The 26,640-nt window shown below is 42.1% G+C and overlaps 1 protein-coding gene across 1 annotated transcript in view; it reads right to left on the bottom strand.

Annotated features, from left to right (window-relative positions):
* The window catches only part of MYRFL (myelin regulatory factor like), a 128,527-nt gene extending 103,622 nt beyond the window's left edge, over positions 1–24,905 (bottom strand). Inside the window, exon 1 of the mRNA XM_043564284.1 lies at positions 24,860–24,905. Coding sequence (XP_043420219.1) covers positions 24,860–24,905 — 46 coding nt within the window. The remainder of the gene's footprint in view (positions 1–24,859) is intronic.
* Positions 24,906–26,640: the final 1,735 nt, after the last annotated feature.

Here is a 26,640-nt window from a genome sequence, read left to right as displayed (position 1 = left end):
GCTATTGTTGAAAGTGCTACTATAAACATTGGGGTACAAGTGTCCCTATGCATCAGCACTCTTGTATCCCGTGGGTAAATTCCTAGCAGTGCTATTGCTGGGTCATAGGGTAGATCGATTTTTAATTGTTTGAGGAACCTCCACACTGTTTTCCAGAGCGGCTGCACCAGTTTGCATTCCCGCCAACAGTGCAAGAGGGTTCCCGTTTCTCCACATCCTCTCCAGCATCTATAGTCTCCTGATTTGTTCATTTTAGCCACTCTGACTGGCCTGAGGTGGTATCTCAGTGTGGTTTTGATTTGTATTTCCCTGATGAGGAGCGACCTTGAGCATCTTTTCATGTGCCTGTTGGCCATCTGGATGTCTTTAAAGCTGGATTTCAAATCTAATGTCAGTGTTTAGAGCCACAGCCAATTCAGAGTTAGATGAGAAAAGATGGTATTTCCAATCATTAATTCACTAATTTTTCCATTCATTTATTCAATATATACTTAGTGTCCACTTTGTGTCCGGGAATAAAATCAGAAATGAGCTCACAATCCAGTGAGAGGGACAAGAAAGTCAGCTAGAGCCATACATGTTAAATGTTAGGATGGGTGTAGACATGAATACTATGGGAGCTTTCAATTAGGCTGGCAGGGGTGGGAGAGGGGAAGGACTCCTTGCAGGTGACACTTGAGAGGAATTTTTAAAGATAAGTAGGTAGTTATTAAGAAAAATTCTAAGAACAGAGAAGAGCATGTGCAGATGAATTTATAAAACCAGCAGCAGGACTCCTGTGGAAATGTGCCAATAGTATGGCCAGAGCCAGGTAAAGAACACGTCAGAGACGGAGACAATGCCTGTTGCAGACCCTGGTGAAAGCTGAATGCACTTCTGTTCCAACCCCTGTGGTTGTGTGGTGTGTGTCTGTCTCTCTCACTAACCTCTAAGCCTCTCTAGGGGATAAACTGCCTCTTTCGTATACATCCTAGAACAAGGGCTGGAACCTTGTTAGGCCTAACTATTCAATAAATATTGCATCTGTTGGATAAGTAATAAAATTTGAATGAATAAATGTGATGATGAAGAGTGGAAGGGGTATCTAGAGAAACTAACAGACACCAGATCATGAAGCTTCATAGGTACCAAGGTAAGGAATTTATCTTGAAAGTTATGGAGACATTGCAACATTTCCATCAGAGGGGTAATGTGAGCAGGTTTATAGTTTCTTGCTGTTGGGAGACTGGCCTGAAGCTGAGCGAGACTAGTCAGGGATGCTGCCAACATGAGCCTCCCCTCATTAAATCACTCAACACACCTGCTACGGACTAGAAAGAGTCCCAACTGCTAGAGACACAAAGACGAAGAGGCCTTAGTAGTTAAGGGTCCTGGTTCTACAATCAGGCCTGGGATCAACTCTGGCTGTAGATTTGTGTAACCAGCTCTTCAACCTTGGGCAAATCATGCAGCCCCTCAGTGCCTCAATTTCCTTACCTATAAAATGAGGATAATAAGAGCATCTACCTCATAGGATTGTTCTGAAGATTAAATTTTCTTTCATGGTTGTTTATTTATTTTGAGAGAGAGAGAAAAACAGAACACGAGCAGGTTAGGGGCAGAGAGGGAGAGAGAGAATCCCAAGCAGGTTTTGCACTGTCAGCACAGAGCCTGATGTGGGTCTCAAACCCACAAACCATGAGATCATGACCTGAGCCAAAATCAAGAATCAGATGCTCAGCCAACAGAGCCAGCCAGGCACCCAAAGATGAAATGAGATAATGCATTTAAGATGCTTAGCATAGTTCCCAGCTCAATAACTACCACCCTTTGTCAGTACTATCAGTTTCTGTGCTCAGCAAGTTCACAGATTAGTGAGAAAGACTGACATAAACACATACCACAGCAATGTGATATGACAACAGAGATGTACACATGGCATTATGTCACCTAAATGACCTAACAAGGACAAAAAGGTGTCAGGCAAAGCTTCCAGGAATAGGGGTCCATGAGGCTAGAATTGTCAGCAGGGACAGATCCTGGGGTCTTAAATGCCATGAAACTCTGATCCAGTATAGCAGCAGCGGGGAGGGGGTGTCGGGAAGGTGGGAAATCCCTGGTGTCCTGGAGCCAGCTTGTACAAAGCGTGTGCACATCTCTTCCCAAATCCCTATTTGCTGTGTTGTGTTAGCAGCTTGCCATTGGCCATGAGGGAGGGTTTACACCATGGAAATTGGCAAACACTACAAATTGGGAATTCTTTCCCCAAAGAGTTGGTTGTTGAATGTTCACCAGCACACCACTGGATGAGACTAGTATTTGAGAAGGGATACCTACTGGACTTTGTGACTGATTGGAAGGAAGCTAGGTAATTCTCTAGTCTAGTCTAGTTTTGGTGATTGGGTGGGAGGTTGTGCTCATGCTTTGAGGTAAGAAATATGAGAGATTTGGGTGAGGAGTCTGAGAAGGAGCTTGGAGGTTTCATCTGCTCGTGTCATATCATCCTGTTTTTGCACTCGGACACAGAAGGGAGCAGCAGGGCACTGCTCCCAAGAAAAACTCCACCTGATGACCTAGAATCCTTGGAGTCTCCCCAGTTCCCCTTGCACAGGAAGTCCTACATTGATCCAGGAAGAATCTAATCAGTTCTTTTAACCAGAGGGAACATGACCCATTGTTGGAAACGTGACCAAATTAAAAGACTGTCTGGACTTTAACATGATATGAATCACCTGAAATTTATGTGCCTGATAATCAAACGATAAAATAAAAATTAACCTTTATGCAACTTGAGTAAATAAATAGTTTCAGCACATTGTGTAACAGGATGGCAACGCCCACATGGGGCTTCCAGAACTGTCACAGATGCAAAATTCTGGAAAGGATCACTAAAAACTTGGCTGCCGGACTCTTATGAACAGCAGAAGACATTGAAGAGTCTTCATGTGCCCACCAAAAACTAGCCAGGTGGGTGAACTTCATTTTCTTGCCTGTCCAGCTGCCTGAGACTGGCAGATCAGGAGACTCTCCATGGAAATGTGTATCCTGACTTCAACTGGACACTTAACAGAATTCTTAATTCATTCAGCATTTGATAAATGTTCAATGAAGTGTGTATATGCTAGGCACTGGGTATGCAATAGCGAGCAACACTCAATCTTACCCTCAAGGTGAGGGAGGGGCACAGGAAAAAAAACCAAAAAAACAGGCAGCACCAACATAGTGTGGTAAGTCAGGCCCAAGGAGATACCTGGGGGGCTTCCAATCCAACGTGGGGAGGGGCAGTCAAAGATGGTTGTATTTGTAGCTAAGATGGAGAAAGGTGTGGAAATTACATTAGCGTTAGGTGAACTTATACCTGGGAGAACAACTGCACCCCACCATGCTAACCGAGAGAAAAATCCTAAAATTCAGCACAAAATGACTCTGCTCTCATCCTTGTCAATAAGGGTATTTGTGATTTTTAGAAGTATAAAGAAGGCAAAATGGCCAAGTATGTAGATGGCCTAAAGGAGGTAGGCAGGGCACAATATGTTTTGAAAGAGTCAAGTCGAATCTCGTTGACTGGGTTGATGGCTAACTTCGACAAGATGACATTCAGCAGGTGTAGTATTCAGCTCTACATTGACTTTTTAAATTATGTGAATAGGAGATGGGGAAACTTGGCTTATGAGTGAATAGGTGAGACAAAGGTCCTTTAGTTGGGTCATCATGAGGAAATATTGGGAAGACAAACTAATGTTGAATTATACTAATCAAATCACTGAGTACAGAAGAAGGATGGTGAGGTCCCTGTTCCTCAATGCATAGGTCCAGCCATGATGACCTGGGCCCCATAATTTCAGAGGAATGTTGACAAATAGGGTGTCTAAGGGAGATCCAACAGAGTGGGAAAGAATCACAAATCAAGCCACATGAGAGATGGTCAATGTAGAATTATAATAATAATAATAATAATAATAATAATAAATACTTGGTAAATTTGTTGAGCACTTTTTGGGTACTGATAACATGCTAACAATTTTACATTTCTTTCTCATTCAATCCTCATAATAATTTTATTCTATCAAATAGGTCCTATTATTATCCCCATTTTTCAGAAGAGCAAATATTCTTAGCCAGCTTACATAACTTGTTCAAGTTGCAATAACAAATTGTTCTTGCACGGACTCAGGTGTTTTCTACTCTACCATAATGAATGTGTTCTTGAACAACCTTGCTTTCTGCAAAATCATGCGAAAGAATGTAGGAAAGTAGGGTTGGGACAAACCACTCAAAAACTAACAAAAATAATAACATTCCTAATAAAAATGTAAAGGACATGTCAAGTTATTAATATTGTTACGTGCTTCAGCAAATAGAGAAACTTACCCTTTATAAAAAGGATGATGGAAGAAGGTTGCAAAAAAAAAAAAAAAGAGTTACAGCTGCTGAATTATGAAGAGAAGGGGAGAGAGAGGAGGAACTTGAGATTGTGATAACTGGTTTAAATCAATTACATTACAGCCTACCCTTCCTCAGCTCAAGGACTCTCCTCTCTCTAAAGAGATTAAGCTTCTGCCCGCAGAAAAGAAGGTGGCTGGATCACTACTGGGAAGGCGGCTTATAGCGTCTGCCATATACAGCTTAAGAATGTAGTAGATCTATGATCTTTCAGCACTAACGTTATTATAATTCCATATGAATGTGCCCAATTTGCTTTTTCACAAACTCAGGAGCCATTCAGTGTAAATAATAAATGATTGCTCAATACCTTTGGAGAGCTGCTCTTGTGGTGATTTGCATAGCTTCTCAGTGAATACTCTAAAAATTTGCCTGGGATTTTAAAGTAGGAGGTGAAAATGGTCAGTCTATTGCATCACGTGACCTCAATTTTCACGAAAGTATTTCAATGTCTTCATTAGTTGCTTATCAAGTTCACACTTCTTTTCCTCTCAAATTAGTGATTGGAAATATAAATTAGGCAAGATCCTCTGGCCTTTCTGGGGGTCTGGGAATCCATTTTTCAAGGAGTTTTGGAACCTTACAGCTGAACTTCCTCCTAGCCCTTCACCATGAGGATTAAACTTTTATGCTTTGTCAATGTTCTCTTCAATAGCATATACTAACATTAATATATACAGGAATAAATAAAACACGATCAACTGCATGTTAACCAATACTAATTTTTAACTGTGGAAGTTACATTTGGGAAACAGAAGCTGAAACCTTTCCTTCTTTTTTTTAATGTTTATTTATTTTTGAGAGAGAGAGAGACAGGCAGGGGAAGGGCAGAGAGAGAGGGAGACACAGAATCTGAAGCAGGCTCCAAGCTCTGAGCTGTCAGCACGGAGCCTGACGCAGAGCTTGAAATCAAGAACTGTGAGATCATGACCTGAGCCGAAGTCGGATGCTTAACCGACTGAGCCACCCAGGTGCCCTGAAAACTTTCTTTTAAATGGTGTAGGAACACATCAAGGAATCCCATTTGTTTTACGTTGAAGATTTTGAAGAATTATTGTTCTGGTTTGGTCTAATGTTGCCAAGGGCCAAAAAGGAGGAAGAAGAGGAAAAAGGAAAAAGACGAAGAGGAAGACACCCCACAGGAAGGTCAGCTAAAGTGGGGATGTCCACCCACAGTCTTTGCGGGTGGTTTGGTTCCCCTGGAATGGACAGTGTTGAATATGAAATTGATGCCCCAGTGGGCAGACCCTGCATGGCACAAATTAAGGAAAATGTGATGCGGAAGCTGCCCACCTTGTGGCTTTCAGGCGTGTCTGTCCTGCCGCAGCAATGCCTTCCTCCTGCCAAGCCAGGCAGATATGGAAGGGACAACCCAGCAGAGCACTGACTGAGGGCTGAGTCTTCAGTCAAGTGTAGGATGAAGGTTCATGTCTTCTTGGGTAGGAGAAATAAGGAGGGAAGCCCAGCAGACTTGGAAAGAGGTCAGGCTTGGGGTATTTATTGATTGGTTTCATAAATATGTTTCAGCGACTACTATGTGCCAGTCCTAGCTGCTAAGGCTAAAGGAATGAATGAGACATATTTCCTTCCTTCCTATTGTCCATAGGAGACGGACACAAAAAAGGGCAATACACGCTTTTAGAGGTGAAGTACAAAATACTATGGAATACACAGGAGCCCTCAGGGAATGATGCCAAAGTGGAAATCTCAAGAGTGCACAGCAATCAACCAGGTGAACAGGGCAGACTAGGGCATTCCAGAAGGAGGCAGCCCCATGTAACCTGCAGGCAAGGAAAGAACGAGATTTGGAAAACCGCAATCAGGTCGACTTGGGGTCAATTCCACTTCTACTGAACCTCTCTGGGCCTGTTTCCTTATCTTGGGTGGGGGTGGGGGGGGTGGGGGAGGAGGTGGGAAAAAAAGATGAGTTTTTAGCACCTTAGAGCACTGCTCACAGACTAAATGTGACATGTCATCCTGCTGCTGTCAGACTGACTCCCAGATCAAACTCTACTCAGGTCCCCTTGACCTTTTCAACAAGGCCTACTTTCATGTTTCTGTCTGTATCATCCAATTTGAGCAAGAATCCTGACAAATCAGCTTAACCAGAATCCCCCATCCTCCATATCTGATCACCCTTGCTGTCTGATCAGCTTCCTTACCCCCACCTTGCCCCAGGGGGTGTCTGGTCACCTTGGTCAGCTCTCAGAAAGAATCCTGTTAGGTTGGTCTAGCCAGAATCCCCCCTTACCCTGCTCCTTGGCTATACCCATGAGGGGTTGAGCCCAGTCTCTCTCCCCTACTGCAAAATTCCATCACAGCTGTCACTATACCTGTTGTGACACTCCTTCCCTTGAATAAAGTCATCCTTACTAGGCTTTAACAAATATCACTGATTTTTTTTTCTTTAACACTACTAATGTTCAGCACACAATAAATGTTCGCTCCTTTCTTGTTCCTTCTCTGCTCCTTGCCCCCAACTCCCAAACACAGGACTCAGAACAATCAACCAATTGCTGAAATCAGGGAAGATCAGTTTCATCAAAGCAGGGGGTTAAGGAACTTGCTGGCCCTGCTCTGGAGAGTAGGTGCGGTGGGGTAGCCAGTGGCCAGTTTGTGGGAAATCAAGGTGGTAACTGGGTTTCAGGAAGCAAGAGGACGATAAAATGGAGGAGCTTTTTCCAAAGACCTGCTAAGTTTACTGAAGTATTTGTCTGACATCTACCCTAGACTATGGAAGCCAGTGAGTCATGGCCAGTGTTATCTCTTTTTCCTTTGGGAAAGCAAAGTGGTATGAAGATGGAAAGAACATTGGACTGGGAATGAGAAGACAAAGATTTTGCCACGACCACTGGCATTTACCAGTGTGGTTTTAGACACGTCTTTCAACTTCTTTAAGGTTCCATTTTGTTCATCTGTAAAATGCCTTCCTCCCAGGGTTGCGAGAGGGACCAACGAGTGACGGAAATGAGAAAGTCTGTAAAATGTCAAACTCTATTATCCACAAGCATAATACAAATGGAAGGGTGAGAAGAAAACTTTGAAGATGGGTAGGAAGGAGCTGGCGCAATAAGAAAATGTAAAAATTTGGTGGCCGAGTAGGGACTTTTGTTTTTTTCCCAACATTTCCATAAACAACCAGCAAAGGGAAGACCAAGTCCTGAGCACAGCTTGTAGCCCTGACATCCTCACTACCATGAAAGCTCAATTCAGATTCTCACACAGGAGCCTGCTGCCCCCTGGGGAGAGGAGCAGATTATTGTCTGGGTCTTATCCCCATGCAGATAAAAAGAAGAAATGGAATTTTTCCAACTGCTTCTTAAGACACAACTCTTCTGGAGATGTGTGGATAATAGATTTTAAAGTGCCCTTCTACCGATCGATTGGAATTAGCCTAGTCATGCTAACAGCCAGATCTTACCCTTTTATACCCGCACACAGAGTCATCCCAAAGTACATTTACTCTTAGCAGAAGAGACTTGACTAGCTCTTACCTTGTAAAATTTATAAGAAATAGTTTGTAGGTGTCCTTTCTGCCTCTTCCTGCATATAATACATCGTATGTGACTTAACAGATTTGTCTCAAAGCAACAAGCTTGCCTAACCCAACAAGGGAAGAAAGGAAAGAGGAACATTGCTTCTATTCTTTCCGTCTATAGAATCCCACTGCATGGTAGAATTCCCATTGGGATACTCTAATCTGCTTTTGCACTGTTTTAATACACACAAATAGAAAAATAGCTATGTGGATTTAAAAACTGTTTCTATGCATGCTTTTATGGGCTTTTAAAACTATAAGTTGTACTGGGGTACTTTATAGGATGTTAAACAGTAATATACTCCTTTGATTCTTTTTGGATTTCTTTTTTTAAATATTTTTTTTCAACGTTTATTTATTTTTGGGACAGAGAGAGACAGAGCATGAACGGGGGAGGGGCAGAGAGAGAGGGAGACACAGAATCGGAAACAGACTCCAGGCTCTGAGCCATCAGCCCAGAGCCTGACGCGGGGCTCGAACTCACGGACCGCGAGATCGTGACCTGGCTGAAGTCGGACGCTTAACCGACTGCGCCACCCAGGCGCCCCTCTTTTTTTAAATATTTTTTTAATGCTTATCTATTTTTGAGAGAGAGAGAGAGAGAGAGAGAGAGCATGAGTGGGGGCGGGGGGGGGGGGGGGAGAAAGAGGGAGACACAGAATCTGAAGCAGGGTCCAGTCTCCCAGCTGTCAGCACAGAGCCTGATGTGGGGTGCGAACCGGCGAGCAGCAAGATCATGACCTGAGCCGACATCAGACAGTGCCCTTCTTTGGATTTCCAACCTTTACTTGCTGATTATCCACGGGCAAAAACAACAAAAACAACTAAAAGCATTAATACCTTTCAAAGAAGAGAATTTAGTTATGTGCCTCAAAGCCAGCTTCCCCAAACCCTGCCAATGCCCAGTTGAATGACCTGTTTGAGGTCAGTGGTTACCAAGGTCAGCAGATAACACTTCTCATATGAATTTTCCACCCTCCCACCCCCGAGTCTTTCTGGAAAGACACTGACAGATCAAAGATCTAGTTCTCCTACAGTGAGAGCGTCTCAGAACATAGGTTACACAAAGCAAGTTCTCTCCTTAAACTAAATTTGCAGTCTCCCGTCTTCAGAATTTCTTACAAATGGACTGTATAATTAGCACAAAATTCTTTAGGCTATTCAAGAACGGTACAATAATAACAATATATTCCTTTCAGTTTTGATTCTATCCCCAAACAAGGAATGCTCATGAAACCTTGGAAATACAGTACTTTCACTGTTCTGTCTTTTCTGAAAAATGTTGATTTCAAGACCAATATGGAAAAGCTGAACCTTTTGCAATAAAAGGAAATACTCAGTACTTTGTCCTATGTTGCTTGGCAACTAAGGGCTATAAATGGATTTTATGATTATAAAGGCTCAGGAATTAATGTGAACATGTAAAAGTTGTAATAACTCCCTGGAGACAGAAGTGTTTCTTTGGGAAAAAAAAAAAAAGTGTGTGTGTGTGTGTGTGTGTGTGTGTATAGCTTGTACTCATTCTTATTTCAAAAGAGAGAAAGAAAGAAAGAAAGAGAAAGAAAGAAAGAAATTTGATTCCTTCACCTTGAAAATGTTATAATAAAATCAATAACTATCATTTATTTAGTCATTAATCCTCACAACCCTAAGAAACAGATGTTATTATACCCGTCCTACAGGTAGAGAAAACTGAAATTTTAAAAATGTTGAGTAACCGGCCCAAGGTCACATAACTAAGAAGCAGAGGAACCAGGATTCAAACCCAAGTATGCCTGAACCAAGGCCTATGCCATCATCCCCAGCCATAGATTCATAGGAAGCATATTTCTCGGCTCCTAATATTTGAGGATATTGGTCACTTTAACCCTATGGGAGTGACACTATTTCCAACTATTAAGTCATTTAATGTTCTCCTAAGAACACATGACCCCACATGGCTATACCTGACAATTGTTTCTTTTTTATTTAAAAAAATTTTTTTATTACATTTTTTTATTTTTGAGAGACAGAGTGAGACAGAGCATGAACGGGGGAGGGGCAGAGAGAGAAGGAGACACAGAATCCGAAGCAGTCTCCAGGCTCTGAGCAAGCATTCAGCACTGAGCCCAACATGGGGCTTGAACCCATGAACCATGAGATCATGACCTGAGCTGAAGTCGGACACTTAACCAACTGAGCTACCAGGCACCCCCAACAATTGTTTCGTATGCTGCTAACATCAGGGTATCAAATATCAGGGTATCATCTCACTGGACTATTTGTCCTGACTCTGGTTTTCAAAAGCCAAGGAGAATTAATATCTGCTACTACACTTGTGAGCAACCCAGCTGCCTAAATTCTCTCTATAAATTTTTGGTTTGCACTGAGCAGTACTGTAGGCCAGCATTGGTGTTCTTATATCCTTGTATTCTTATTGGTAGCCTTATATTTTGAGTGTCTGTAGCTGCCTCCTCTATGAACATAAACTATTGCCCTTTTACCACTAACACCTGAGCTGGGCTTTGCCAAAAAAACTCCAGAAAGCACTAATGTACCAAGCACTCACACTCCAGAATAATTTCATCTAAGGAATGGAATTACGTGCAAATTGTCACACACACACACACACACACACACACACACACCCCACCCTGGTTATTTGAACAGGAGCCATAATTTCCACAGCTAACTCTACAGATGTTCCTTTGCAACCTGTCTAGAAGACACCGTGCACAGTGACTAGGAGTCAAACCTTAAGAGAAAGATTTCTATCCAACTTCAAGCTCTGCTACATAATGGCTGTGTTGTTTTGGGCAAGGTACAAACCTTCTCTGAATCTGTATCCTCATCTCTCAAGTGGTGATAATATTATCTCCTTGCTCATTTTGTTGTACAAACTAACAAGTAATACACCTGAGAGTTTAGTACAGTGTCTAACATAAGGTCAAGTGTTCATTAAATGGTAGCGGTTTTCTTCCCCATCACACAGGCTGCTACAGGGACCTCCTTTAAAAGAACAAACACTTTCTTAATTATAGATTACTGATAATACCACTTTGCTGGGCAGTAACTGTGGGTCAGGCACGATGCAAAGTATTTCCACATATATCAGCTTACTGAATTCTCACTTCTCTCCTATGAAATAATATCTACTTCACTTGATAGATGAGGAAACAGTCTCAGAGAGACTTTGCCAAGATTGCATTGTAAGTCCATTGAAGTAGAGGTGGGATTTGATCCCAGGGCAATCTGGATGCAAACCTGTGCTCTAACCACTATGTCACTCGTCACCACACTTGCACATTGGAGTCAGGAGCTTGGGGTTAATGTGTGTGATTTGTAATGGTGCCCACTTTCCAGGGGTGATGTGGGTGGGAAAGCTGTGTAATCAGACAGTCCCCCCAAGATCATTCCCACAACCCCCAGGGCCATTACTTTGACTGTTTCCTGGTGCTTGGACCTTTAGTTTTCTCCAGACTGCAGCTTCCACCTGTCTATTTTGACTGCAAAATAGACTTCTTCTTCTTCTTTTTTTTTTAAGATCTATTTATTTTAATTTATTCATTTATTTTTGAAAGAGAGAGTGTGAGTGAGTGAGGGGCAGAGAGACAGAGAGAGAGAGAGAGAGAGAGAGAATCCCATGAGGTGCAGAGAGAGAGAAAGAGAGAGAGAGACAGGATGCAGAGACTGGAGTGGGGCTTGAGCTCACCTGACGCAGGCCTTGAGCTCATGAACTGTGAGATCATGACCTGAGCCAAAGTCAGATGCTTACCTGACTGAGCCACCCAGTCGCCCCCTCCTAGTGACTTCTAAGTATTGATTCTGATTCTCTGCTCATGACCCAGTTTGAGTTAAAGCCTTAACCTGTTATAAAGGGACTAGGGTTTTGAATCTGCCTGTCCCCAGCCAGCATCTCCGCCATGTTTTCTACTGAGCGCCACACCACCTTCATTCCCTCCCTACTAATAGTTGCTTTTAAGGAAAAAAGAGTTACCATACACTAGAGGAAGATCATTACTATAGGTCATGGATCTAACAGTAATCTACATAACCAGTATTGATGAGGAGCTGTGACTTCCTCTCCAGAGCTGGTTTGGATATTAAAATGTTGGTGAGAAAATGAACACAAACTGAACCACTATGTATAATAAAATAAGGGCCCTGCTTCTCCACCAGAAATTGTGGTCAAGAATCTCATTCACAGAACACATATTCAGCAAACATTTTTCTAAATAAGTGCTCCACGCAAGACATTGAGCCTGCAGAGGTGAACGACCCAAAGGCAAATCCTCAAACGGAGATGCTTAAAGTGTCTTCTGTGGGAAACAGACATGTAAACACACAACTTGAACTTTAATGTAAAGGGTGCATATCCAAAGGTATGGACAAAGAGCTGCAGAAGCATGGAGAACTGTACCTCTAACTTTGCCCAAGGAAGTTGGCTGGATAAAGAAGTAGGAAAGTACATTCTGGGCAGAAGGCACAAACCCAGCATTAGGAAAGGGAGAGTAAAAGAATGTATTCAAGAAACCATGAAAAGCTGTGTAGCTGGGGTATAGATAAGAGTAAGAACGATACTGAAGATAATAATAGTAATAACAGGCATACAGAATCCAGGTACTATTCTGAGCCTCATGTATACTGAATCATTTACCTTGCCCAATAACCTTAGTAGACAGTTACTAGTAACACTCCAGTTTTATAGATATATAACTGAGGCACTGAGAGATTAAGCACAGCTTAATCACACAGCTAGCAAGAGGCAGAGTCAAGATTAGAACTCTGGCCCTGGAACATGCTCTCAACCACTTGTACCAAACCACGTGCAATAGATATCAGTATGGGGGGAGTCCCCAGTGTAAGGATGCCTGGAATGTTATATTGGGACAACTACACTGAGCTCAGACAATGGAGATTCAACAGCAATGTTTAAGCAATGGCATCCACATGAGCCAATGGCAAAGTGGAAGATGGTTAGCACAGGGACAGACGTTAGGAGGCTCTGGCAAGAGATGAATGTCTGAACAAAGGGGAGGTTGCAGCAGGGAGACATTTCACCTTAGGGTGGAAGCAACCATTTGATAAAGGATTAGCTATAGAGTATAGGAGTCGTCAGGAGTGATACCCCAGTTTCTAGTTTGGGAGGTCTGTTGGAGAGTGAAGGGAACAGAGGAGGCAATGAAGACTGAAATCAGGGAGGGAATGAGTTCCACATTGAATGTGTTGATTTGGGAAAACGGAGATCCATCCATACATATATATGTACCTTAAACAGCTATAAATATAGGTCTGAAACCTGGCAAATACAGGTCTGAAACTTGGGATATGCTGACCCATGGGAATGCCCACTCAGGGTAAGCTTTTGGTGTTCAAATAAAAGAGTTTCTGAGACAGGACTCTTGGGCAGACAAGGAGGGGGTGAATTACTGAAAGCATCCGAGAGGAAACAGAGGCTGGAGGAGAACCAGAGTGAAGGTGCCATGGAATTACATGGGAGAGAGCTTCCATGAGGAAACAATGGGCGATAGTGACCAATCCCAGAGACAACACCAGGAAGATGAGCGCTGAAGGCCTTTTTAATACAATCTAGCAGTTAGAAATTTCAGAAGAGCAAGTCAGAGCAAAAGCCAGATTTAATTGGGCTTGAGATGCAAAGAATAAAGAATGGGTATTTTTCAGAGTTTGGTGATGAAAGAGAAGAGAAAGAGAAGTGAATGTCTGGAAGGAGGGATAGAGTTGAGAGAAGAGATTTAAATCTCCTCACTGACCCATTGATACCTGAATTTTGCTATTACTCCCCGCCCCCTGGGAGTATATATTGTTACCCTTGCCTTTCCCTTGTAGGGACTTTATTATACCAATTTTTAAGGTAACCTATAATGTAAAGTATTCCCAGAATCTTTTCAAAAGCAGGCTAGGCACAAATAATCAACAAATGTCAATCCATTGCCAAGAGCTTCCTCCTGGCTGACTGGGCCTCCAGAAGCATCTCTTCAAGTACTTCTGGAACAGCCCCCAGGGATAGAAGGAAGCCCAGTGCAGAGGAAATAATCACCCTTTTCTGGTCACGTCAACTGCTAGGGGAGAAGTCACGTGGTTTTCTATACCCACCAATGAAACTGAGAGCAGACTTTTCAGAATTCACTCCCTTTTAGGTTACAGTATCATTCTGGCAGGAGTGTGTTCCGATACAGTTACAACTCAGAATATAGAGATGAAACAGTTATTTTTTTTCATCACTGCTTTTAATCATGTCATCAAACCTCCCTTTCCCATCTCTTAACCACATTTTAAGTAGGGTCTATAAGTTTCTAGACTCTGATCATTGAAACATGCCCCAGTGCAGGATCTTCTACTGGTTCAAAGTACGTCCTCTCCACCATGGGTGGCTCCAGGCTCTGGCTCCTTCAGGAGGGGAAGGTGAGAGGAGCCGTCAATGGCCTGAGACCAGCGCAGGGGTTCCTCACATCTTCTGAGTCGTAGAGCTCACTGGGCCTCCGATAAAAGGTGTGGAGACTTTCCCTAACATATGAGCCTACACAAATACCTACTTCCACTCACTGCCAGAGGCTTGGAGCCCACCTGAATCTTACCCTAGGTTAAGGACTCTGGGAATAGAGTAACTTTTTTAAGTCAAAAAATGAAAATATCAGGCAGCCGTAACAGTGAGAGTCTACAGATTAATTTTTAAAAAATTTCCTGGCAGAGGGGCGCCTGGGTGGCTCAAGTCATGATCTCGCGGTTTATGAATTCGAGCCCCGCGTCGGGCTCTGTGCTGACAGCTCAGAGCCTGGAGCCTGCTTCTGATTCTGCGTCTCCCTCGCTCTCTGCCCCTCCCCCACTCATGCTATCTCTCTGTCTCAGAAATAAATAAACATAAAAAAAATTTTCCTGGCAGATAATTGGGCAATATTTATCAAAGAGCTAATTAAAAAAAAATTCTATATGGCAGTAACTCTATTTTGAGGAAATTCATGCAAAGCAAATAACTAAAGGTTCTCACAGGTAAGAATCTAGAACACGCCCGAATGGCTAGCAATAAGAACTGGTTAAATTATGGAACATCTCGGGCTGCCTGGGTGGCTCCATTGGTTAAGCGTCCAACTCTTGATTTTGGCTCAGGTCATGATCTCCGGATTCACGGGATCTAGGCCCACATCGGGCTCTGGGCTGTCAGCGCAGAACCTGCTTGGGATACTCTCTCCCTCTCACTCCGTCTCCACCCCACCCCAAAAATAAATAAATTTTGAAAACATTTATGAAACACCGCAATAGAGGTTCTCCCACATGTCCCTGGGGGCTGAAAATGGGAGGTGTTTTTGGTCTTCACTGCTATTTCCGGATTAGCTTCCCTCCTTCCTTCTTCAAATGAAGCAGATCCCACATGACTGGGCCACCTCCTGGTAGTAGCATCTAGCGACCTCTTGGTTGCTCACTTTGTTCACCGTCTGGTTCCCTCTTTTCCTCTCTGCAACACCACTCTTGCCATCACTGCTGGTGGCTTCGACATCCACCCAATACTTCCCAGCCTCTTGAATTCGTAAACTCCTCACTACTTCCACCACCTTTACTCCATCTCACCTCAGACACCTCCTCTCTTGACACGCTGCTAAACCCTGGCATCAACCCAGTAACTGCATCAACCTCTGAGATCTCATTTCCACCTGCTGTATTCTCTGACCGGCCCATCCTTTCCACTCACTGACACTTATGCCTCTACTCGAATCAGTTCACCCACTGGGATCCCCTATTCATGAACCTATTACCACTTTTCCACACCTCCTCACGCCCCTGCTATCCCCATTTCCCTTCTTACCCAGCTTAGATGTCAGGGCCCATCACTCTAATTACTCCCTTGCAAAGACTAGTCACTCTCTTCCCTTCTCTCCATCTGCAGGATTCATCTGGGAAAACCTCAACTTTGAAAAAACCCAATTCTTCACCCACCCTGCACTTAAGCATCTGAATGTTGCTCAGAAAATCATCCAAGTGTCCTGACCGGCCTCACTTAAAGTAATTGAACACAAATCTTAAGTGGACACAGCAGTGACCAGCAATCCTATTTCCTAGCGTATTTGCTTCTTTATTTTCTGTAGTGAGTTGAAAAATGCACACACACACACACCCCCCCCCGAAATGTCTGACCGCCCACGACCTCTGAATGTGAACTTTGGAAAAAAATGTCTTGGCGGAGGTAATTAAGTTAAGGATCTCGAGCTGAGATCATCCTGGATGAAGGTGGGCCCTAAGTCCAATGATGACTGTCCTGATAAGAGAAGAGACTCACAGAGAAAATGATGATGTAAAAACGGAGGCTGAGATTGGAGTTATTAGTCTACAAGTCAAGGAATACCAAGGATTGTCAGCGTCACCAAAACCTAGGTAAGAGACATGGAACAGATTCTCCCCTAGAGCCTTCAGAGGGAATGCAACCTTGCCAACACCTTGATTTTGGACATCTGACTTCCAGAACTGTGAGAGGACACATTTCTGTTGTTTTAAGCCATCAATGTTGCAGTTGTTTGTTATGTCAGCCTAGGAGACTACTCTCAAAGAAAAGAATTTCACAACTTATTCTCCCTTCTAACGCCCCCAAATAGTCCCCTACCACACTCCGGCCACCAGCTCCCTCCTAATACACCTCACACTTCATAGGCAAAGCAGAAGTAACCTGTCATGGGTTTTCACCCTGAAATCTGCCACACCACCTGCATCTGTTCAGGTACTCCACCTCTGCTGCTATCACAAGACAGCAAGAGTTGCAAGTGTCTCCAGGTGCTCTGAATCCCATCCTGACCCACCTTCTCAAGGTTCCTCTCCCATAATTAATGTCCCCTCCCTCTTCTGCATCATGCACGTACTCCTCTACACTCAATCATTCCCACCGGCAGACCATGCTTCAGTATCTCCCATCTTTATTTTTTTAACGTTTTTTTAATGTTTATTTATTTTTAAAAAATTTTTTTTTCAACGTTTATTTTATTTTTGGGACAGAGAGAGACAGAGCATGAACGGGCGAGGGGCAGAGAGAGAGGGAGACACAGAATCGGAAACAGGCTCCAGGCTCTGAGCCATCAGCCCAGAGCCCGACGCGGTCACGTGAGATCGTGACCTGGCTGAAGTTGGACGCTTAACCGACTGCGCCACCCAGGCGCCCCTAATGTTTATTTATTTTTGTGAGAGAGAGAGACAGAGTGCAAGCAGGGAGGGGCAGAGACAGGGAGACACAGAATCCGAAGGAGGCTCCAGGCCCTGAGCTATCAGCGCAGAACCTGACACGGGGCTTGAACCCATGAACCAAATCGTGAAATCATGACCTGAGCCAAAGTCAGACGTTTAACCGACTGAGCCACCCATGTGCCCCAGTATCTCCCATCTTTAAAAAACAAAATTATCAACAACTCTTGCCTCTATACCCCCTCTGGCTTTGGCTCAACTCCTTGGCTCATGGGACAAAAGAACTTCTCAAAAACATTACCCATATTAGCCACTCACCGTCTGTTCCCTCTTCAACCCCATGGACTGGGCTTTCTTCCTCCACTACATGGAAACCACTTGTCAAAGTCACTTAAACCTTCTTTCCCACATTCTATGCTCAGTTATCTGGCATTTCAGAAACACTTAAAACATATGATCATGTTCTCTTTGAAACACTATTCTTTCCCAGCTCAACACCACAGACTCCCCTCTTACCTCATTTAACATCCCTTTGTTAGTTATTCTCACTCGCATCCTTAAGTGTTATCATGGGTCTCCCTGGTCTAGTCTGTCTTCCTTCTCAGGATCTCATCTTGTCTTAGGGCTTTAAATACCAACTATATGCTGATGACCCCCAAACTGATATGCATATCCCTGATCCCTTCCTTGGGTTTCAAATTCAAACATCCAATTGCCTTCTCATATTTTCCATTTTGTTGTCTAAAAGGTATCTAAAACTTGAAGTGCCACAAATGAATTATTGATTTCATATGTATGTGTGTGTCCACATACGTACATACACACACACACACACACACACACACACACATACACCTGCACTTCTGCCTAGTCTTGCACACCTGGGTACATTGTACCAACATCCACCAATTATTGGTGCCAACACCAGGGCATCATCCTTGACTTCTCTGCCTTCTTCATCCCCCACATCCTATCCATCTGCAAGTCCTGCCTATTCTCAAGGGTTTCCTATCACACCGAGAATAAATATTCAAATTCTGACGTCATCCCCTACCACCCTCCTCATTGTCAGTTAACACTGTCCCCTGCCCCCTCCAGCACGCTCTTCACCCCACCCCACCTCCACCTGCCCACTCCAAGCTCAGGGACTTCGCACTGGTGTTCCCTTTGCCTGGGATGCTTTTCTGATGGATGATGGATGATGACTGGCGGGCAACTTGCTCGAATGTCACCTCCTAAGAAGATTCACTGATTACCTTAGATTATGTAACCCGCTCTCCCTCCCATCCTCAGTGTCTCTCTGCACTGCTATCTGGCTTTATTTTCTTCATAATTAATGACTATCTGAAATCATTTTATTCACTTGCTTATATCTTTATGGTCTTCTTTCTTCAGCTAGAAGAGGAGTTGCTTTGGGAAAAGGCCTCTGCTTGTTCACCACTGAATCCCCAGCCATTAGGGCAGCATCTGATTGGCTGGTTAATATAAACAAAGGATCGGAATGAATGACGAACTTGTAGCCACTTACTACCTGGATGACCTTCAAGCAAGTTCACCTCTGCCAGCCTCATGATTCTCATGGGAGGAAAAAAATCTCTCACAGGGCCCTTTTGATGTTACACAGAGAAAATGATAACAGGGTAACAATGAGAATTATAATAGCTACCATTAATTGAGCTCTCTGTGCCAGGCATAGCCCTTTACAACCACATTTCGAGATGATACAGTTATCTGCATTTTATAAACAAGGAAACTAAGACCTGCAGAAGTTTACTTCTCTATCATCCCAGAGGCAATGAATGGTACAGCCAGGATTCATATCCAGGATTACTGACTCCAAAGCCATGGTCCTAATTAAAATTCTATATCTAGCAGATAGTAAATGCTCAACAACAACAACAAAAAAACAGTCCTTGGGGCACCTGGGTGGCTCAGTCTGTTAAGTGTCCGACTTCGGCTCAGGTCATGATCTCGCCCATGAGTTCAAGCCCCGCGTCAGGCTCTGTGCTGACAGCTCAGAGCCTGGAGCCTGTTTCAGATTCTGTGTGTGTCTCTCTCTCTGACCTTCCCCATTCATGCTCTGTCTCTGCCTCAAAAATAAATAAACGTTAAAAAAAATTTTTTTTAAGTACTTATTTCTAGTTATTATTGGAGGATGTTGCTAGGATACAACAGGATGTCTAAAATTCCATCATTAGAGAGCAACCAAACCTACCCTTAGAGAAGGTGACTTTTTTTGATTCATTTGACCAAACATCTTTGTGTTCTCTGAAAGTACATTGAGTGTAAGACTCTATAGAGATGTATGGTGGCATTAGATTATCTGCTGCTTGTACCTTGTGTGCAAGCTCAGGTTTTATTGGGACAGAAAGAGGAGGGCATAAGGGTGCTGGGAGGGTGAGAAAGTGGTGGTCCCCACGTGCAAGAAAGACAAAGGATTAAGAGGCTGGCCTGAGGTCAAAGATACCCTTTACCCAGGGCATCTGGGTGGCTTAGTCAGTTAAGTCTGACTTCAGCTCGGGTAATCATCTCGTGGTTTGTGGGTTCAAGCCCTACCTCAGGCTCTATGCTGACAGCTCAGAATCTGGAGCCTGCTTTGGATTCTGTGTTTTCCTCTCTCTCTCTCTGCCCGTCCCCCACTCATACTCTCTCTCTCTCTGTCTCTCTCTCTCTCAAAAATAAGTAAATAAACATTAAAAAAAAAAAAAAGATACCCTCTACCCACAAGACTGCCTTGCCCAGGGCCAGTCCCGGCACTGCAGCGTTGGCCTTCTGTCCTGCTTTCAGCTGTTCAGAGCTTCTGATTCCTCTTACGGGAATTCAGAGTCACCAACCAATTAGAGTATGGGGGTCCCTGTCCCCCCAAACTTCAGTGAGTGTGCTGGAGTTTCAGTCCCTCAGTGTCTTTCTTGTGTCTCCTTGTTATCTGCTCCTAGTAGGTGGTTTTCCCCACTCCATTCAATCAGGGCAGGAATGAATCTCCGCTTCTCCTTTCAGGATAAGCCAACAGGCATTTGAGAACCTACTTCAGGGCATTACCAAGAGCACGAGCTAAATATCTTCTCAATTCAGAAAACCTCCTCTTTAAAAATTAGATACAATGAAAAACTAAATAGTCTGCTCAAATCAGTTTTTATAAAATGTTCTAAAAAGCCTGGGAATAAAAAGTGAGACCTCTGATATCATGGCAGTCCCCAAAAATACCGATGAGGAAAACAAATTAAGAATGTGAAGTCACAGCTTTCAAAAACAAAGGAAGTAAACTGAAGAACTGAGATTTACTGTATTTCATTTTCTTATTCCTTTTTACTCAGAGAGTTGTAAGAATTAAATGAATTAATGAACGTAAAGGCAACAGCATAGGGGTGGGAATATGGTAAATACTTAATACATGTTGTTAGTAATCAGGGTCAAACTAAAGGTGGAATTGATAAAGTTTCCAAGTTAACCAACTTAAAATAGTTAACCATCTCTTTTTAAAGATAAAATCATGATGTTCTTTTAAAAAACAATTTTTTTTAATGTTTATTTATTTTGAGAGAGAGACAAACAGCGCGAGCGGGGAAGGGGCAGACAGAAGGAGACACAGAATCTGAAGCAGACTCCAAGCTCCAAACCATCAGCACAGAGCCTGATGCAGGGCTCGAACTCAAGAGCCATAAGATCATGAGCTGAGCCGAATTCAGACGCTCAATGGACTGAGCCACCCAGGTGCCCCAAAACCATGACTTTCATACAAATATAAGATGGATGCATATCAAAGATTTTATTCAGCTACCTAATTAATGAAGGAGGCAGGAAGATGTCACAACTGGCTCAAGGAGAATTCAAATGGCAGATCTAGATCTATATCTACCCCATCTGTATCTATCTAGCTACACCATGCAATGAATTTCCAAATAAAAGCAAAACTGTCTTTTACTAGAACTGTTGATCCCACTAAAAGTAAATTCATTTGCATATCTATAGACAAAAGTCATTTGCATTGATATCAGTTATCTACAATGTATAGAGTTTTAATATATCTCTAAGACAATAAAAGGTGTAAATCCCACAGAATCTGATAGCCCAGAAGGATGTGATCTTTTCTACGGAAGATGTCCATAATCTTTTTCACCTGTGTCAGTGTCTTTTGTAATTTTTCTTTAGACGTGGATCTTAAACAGAAGAGTTTTGCTGAATTAAAATTCATTCTCCTCTATTTAAGATAATCGGATTATAACATAATACATTTCAATTATGAAGCACTTAGATAATAAAGTATAAAGAAGAAAATGAAAATCGACATATTTTTACCACTAAGAGATAACAACTATTAATACTTGAAGTGTATTTATCCAGTTGTTTCTATGTATATGTGTGAGCACGTATGTATATATATTAACTATTTTCGGATCAGTTTTTTTTTTTATTAAAATTTTTTTTTTCAACGTTTATTTATTTTTGGGAGAGAGAGAGACAGAGCATGAATGGGGGAGGGGCAGAGAGAGAGGGAGACACAGAATCGGAAACAGGCTCCAGGCTCTGAGCCATCAGCCCAGAGCCCGACGTGGGGCTCGAACTCACGGACTGTGAGATCGTGACCTGTCTGAAGTCGGACGCTTAACCGACTGCGCCACCCAGGCGCCCCTTCAGATCAGTTTTAATAATAAATGTTGTTCTGGAAAGCTACATATATAAAAATATTCAATTGTATATATCAATTTACAAACCACTTTTCCCCTTTATATAATAAACATTTTTCCTTATCATCATTTTCAATAGCTATAAAATATTCCATTATATGGAAAAACCATAATTCATTTAATGAATCCACCACCATCAGAAATTTAGATTGTAACCAAGTTTTAGTTATGAAAAAGAAACTAATATGCTTCTCTTCTGACACCTTTTCTCTTGTAGTGGTACCAGCTTTGTTGAAAAAGCCAAACATTTCACATGGTATCAGTCTCCAGAGGATCTTGGGATCCCTAGCACACCTGATCTGCCTCTGCTTTAGTTAGTTAATGGGCCTACCTGTGGCATCAGGGGCAGACTGGGAATTACAATTAGAATTAGAATTCCAGCTACCCGAAACCACTCTTTGTTCTTATCATTTTCCTGAGACACATCATAAAGATTTAGACATATTTGAAATTTAAAATAAAAACTAAGATCATCCTGAGCTTTGACCCTCAAGGCCATTTATTGTCAATACAGATACTTTTGTCAATCCAGATACTTTTTCATACAAATGCGTTCATAAGGAAAAATGCAGCTAGGGCTGAGTTTCTTAGAACAAAGGGTCTGAAGAAACAGAAAAATAGCTTTCAGCTGGGTAACAAATTGCCAAAACGTTTCTTGATTTTTCAGACCTTGATTTCTTTTTTAAATTTTGTTTAACGTTTATTTAGTTTTGAGAGAAAGAGAGCGTGAGGGGGAGAGGGACAGAAAGAGAGGGAGACATAGAATCAGAAGCAGGCTCCAGGCTCTGAGCTGTCACCCAGAGCCCGACGTGGGGCTCGAACTCACAAACCGTGATCGTGACCTGAGCTGAAGTCAGACGCTCAACCGACTGAGCCACCCAGGCGCCCCTGGATTTTTTTTTTATACAAGATCACATTTAATTAGAACCGACACATCAACAGGAGAACGATGAGCGACAACTGGTCCTCCTCACTAGAATATCACTACTGTCCTCAGTCTAAGGAATACTTGAGAAAGGAAATCGTTAAAATCTAAGGGAAAGACTTCAAAGCCTTACAAGCTACCACTTAAGGGAGGTGGTGTTGGACCAGGCACACAGCAGGTACTCAATATTTGCTGAATAGTGGAGGTATAAACATTTGACAATGAGCTGTGTGGTTTTCAGGGGGAAGAGAATCATTTAAGCTGGTGTCTCCATTTTTTATTTCTAAAAATGAAGAGAAATGACCCCTCCCTCATGAAAAAAAAAAAGGTTTCAAATGGAAGACCAGAGTTTGGTTTAAGCTAAGAAAAATACTATTAAAATAATAATCAGATATTGTAGCAAGTGACAGAGAAGACTGGTGGAAACTATATCCCTGGAGACTTCTGAAAATAAGACAAAGATAGTATAGGAATCCTCTAAGTACAGCAGAATTTCCAAAGAACAGAAGGTAGGCCACATTCACTTTTCAGGTCTTCTCCAGTTACAGAAGGAAACCAAGACTTTATGCTTCTATAAAATGAATGGGTGGTTTCTCTAAAATAAAGCATATGGGGCACCTGGGTGGCTCAGTCGGTGGAGTGTCTGACTTCGGCTCAGGTCATGATCTCAGTCTGTGAGTTTGAGCTCCACATCAGGCTCTGTGCTGATGGCTCAGAGCCTGGAGCCTGCTTCCGATTCTGTGTCTCCCTCTCTCTCTGCCCCTCCCCTGCTCATGCTCTGTCTCTCTCTGTCTCAAAAATAAATAAAAACATTAAGAAAAAAAATTTTTAAATAAAGCATATGTATGGAACTGCAGCCTGGGGCTTGCTACCCCCTGCCAGGATGAAAGTTACACAGAATATAAAATCAGGCAATAACAATCGAGCAATGCAACGTTAGTGTGCCTACTGTGTACACAGCCTGACCCAGGTAGACACACCGATTTGGCTACTGTCAGAGACAGAAAATTCAATGGGATAGATCACGACTGAGATAATGTGATAATTCTCTTGGTCTTAGCTTTCTTTTTGTCACTTCTGGCAAAATCCAAGCCACAGAAACTACCATATTGTATGTGATTCTTTCTGATGGTGACCTAGAATCTCACTAGTTCTTTAGTACGACCACTCCATTATTTCATACTGTTTGGTGTTGGGTCAATTCCATTCAACCTTTTTGCATCTAGAATTTGTCAGGTACTTTACTGATCACCAGAAATCCCAGAAGCACTTCTCTATATGCTGGTAACTGCCCTCTGGATTCTGTGAATAAACAGGTCTACCCTCAATTCTTCTCATACTTCCTCCTGAGAAATACCTTTGAAATGTGTAAAAGCTATGGTCACATTTCCCTTCACATGGAAGTCTGAGCATTGCTGATAAAGAACCAAAGACTGAAGTCTCTGATGGCGAGTCCTTGCTGACATTTTCAACAGACCCCCATTAGAATATCAACCCAATTAAATAATAGAAGCCGTACTGCCAGTTTAGATTTGTAAAAGAAAGAAAATCTCTGTAACCACGTCCTATAATATGCCCCTCCCTTGAGAAAGAAGTACTCATTTCTGTAGTATGGCTCTCCTTTCAAAAACCAATCATTATTCGGTTGCACATTTTTAAAGTGTGAAAAACAAAGATGAGAAGGGGAAGGAGGTGTTCTTTTGCTGTTTTATATTTAATTTTACTAACAGAAAAACTATTTTAAATGAAATCTTACACCTTTCTGGTGCTATACTCAAAAACTTTAGAGACAAGACAAATCTGTAATTTTTGAAATGTAGGGGGTTAGAAGAAATATAATCTAGCACAGGACAGAGACAAACCCTAGCCACATAGATACGCTGACCCTGTGACTCTTTTAACAACCAAGCTAGAAGATGGAAATCCTGTATTCTTTTAAATCACTACCTATACCATTGGTTTTTCCTATGAACAGAGCAAATAAACCTCCACTTCAGATTTCAGGACAGTTAGTACGATGGCATTTCTTCCAAGTCCAAGTTTAAGTGAATTCCAAAAAGGCAAAACAGTGACTGCGAGCAGAGCCAGTTCTCAGAAGCAGGGACTGCATGTTGGAAAGTGGGCACTTACCTTCAAAGAACTGCTGCAGGGCCTCGTTTTCCCCTACCACATCCATGGTGCCGCGGTCCTAGTAACGCTTCCTCATAGAACAAGGGTTCTCAGACCTCAGGAACTAAGTGCTCGTCCTCTCGACTTGACGCCTATGAATGCTCTTGAAAAGTCTTCATTTTCTTTTTATTGGAGTGAAGCATATCTTCTGCCAACAAATTGTGTCCAGAAAGATGGTTAAATTCTCCAAATGATTGTAAGACCAGGCTATGGGACCATGCAGGAAAAAAAAAAAAACCTTATGAATAGGGAAGTGGTAACAAATCTATCTTACTGTAGGGAACTGTTTCTACTCTGCCTTTTGTCTTTAAGGACCTTTGTCCTTAGTGACACATGTAATTACATAAATGGGCAATAAATACATAGTCTTATCTCTTATTTGTCCTTTTACACCAATATATTTATATCTCCCCCTCTGTCAACCAGGTCAATTTAGCCATAACCAGGCAAATATACAGTGTGTGTGTGTTTGTGTGTGTGTGTGTTTACCTAGAGAAAGGGGGCAAATCAATAATCACTTTTATAGATACCTAGAGGAGCAGATAATTTAGACAGACTTGTGATAATGAAGAGTTGGGATTTGTTAAGTATTTCTAAATTTAATCACAATGAAAACTTACATTCCCTGATACACACCTAGTCTGTCTCCTCCAGATTTTATTTTCTTTGAAAGTATAAACTAGAAAGCATGAGAAGTGCCTCTGAGGAGCAAATTTGATTCAGTAATTCTTACAGTTGAGTATACACTTCACTTTTAGCTGGTTTCACTCCTAAATATAAAACTACATGCAAATAAATGTTTTGCTTTCACTGCTTAACTATTAATTTACTTCATAGCCTAAGAATATAATTAAGATATTCAATCGGCTCTTTAACCCTTCGTTTTCTTTTTCCCCAACTTTTCATTTTGAAAAAGTCTTTAACCTATTGAAAAGCTGAAAGGATAATACCATGCAATACCCACCTACTCTTCACCCAGATTTATAGTTAATATTTTCCCACTTTTGCTTTTTCTCACTTGCTATATACACTTTTGGCTGAGTCATTTGAAAATATTCCTGACATCTTTTCACCCAGAAATAATTCTGTATATGTCTCCTAACAAATAAGGATATTCTCCCACATGACCACAGTATTGTTATACCCAAGAAATATAATAGAAATTTAATACTAATATCTCATTAGTATTAATACCTTTGTCCCCCAAAATATCTTTCATGACTTTTTGTTTCCTGGTCAAGGATCTAATGAATGTTAATGCATTGCATTTGGTCATGTTTGTTTGTTTATTTATTTATTTACTTTTAAAGTTTATTTATTTATTTTGAAAGAGAGAGAGAGCATGAGCAGGCGAGAGGTAGAGACAGATGGAGAGAGAGAATACCAAGCAGGGTCCACACTGTCAGTGCACAGCTCGATGTAGGGCTCAATCCTATGAACTGTGAGATCATGACCTGAACTGAGATCAAGAGTGGGATGCTTAACTGACTGAGCCACCCAGGTGCCCCTGGTTATATCTTTTTAAAAGATACAGAACATTCTCCTTTTGTCATTTTGGTTAGTTGTTTGGCTTTTTATGACATTGACACTTTTTTAACAATCTAGACCCGCTGTCTTATAGAATGTCTCAATTCTGAATTTGTCTGTTTCGTTATTGTTAGATTCAGTACAGGTGATGTGGTATGTTTCCTAGTAAGTATTTTAAAACTTCATACATATAAATGGTTCCCTGAAAACAGGCA

This window comes from Prionailurus bengalensis, chromosome B4, assembly GCF_016509475.1.
Source record: "Prionailurus bengalensis isolate Pbe53 chromosome B4, Fcat_Pben_1.1_paternal_pri, whole genome shotgun sequence".
In the NCBI taxonomy this organism is placed as follows: domain Eukaryota; kingdom Metazoa; phylum Chordata; class Mammalia; order Carnivora; family Felidae; genus Prionailurus; species Prionailurus bengalensis.
The sequence above is the reverse complement of the archived record's forward strand: the minus strand, read 5'-3'. Positions and strand labels throughout refer to the sequence as shown.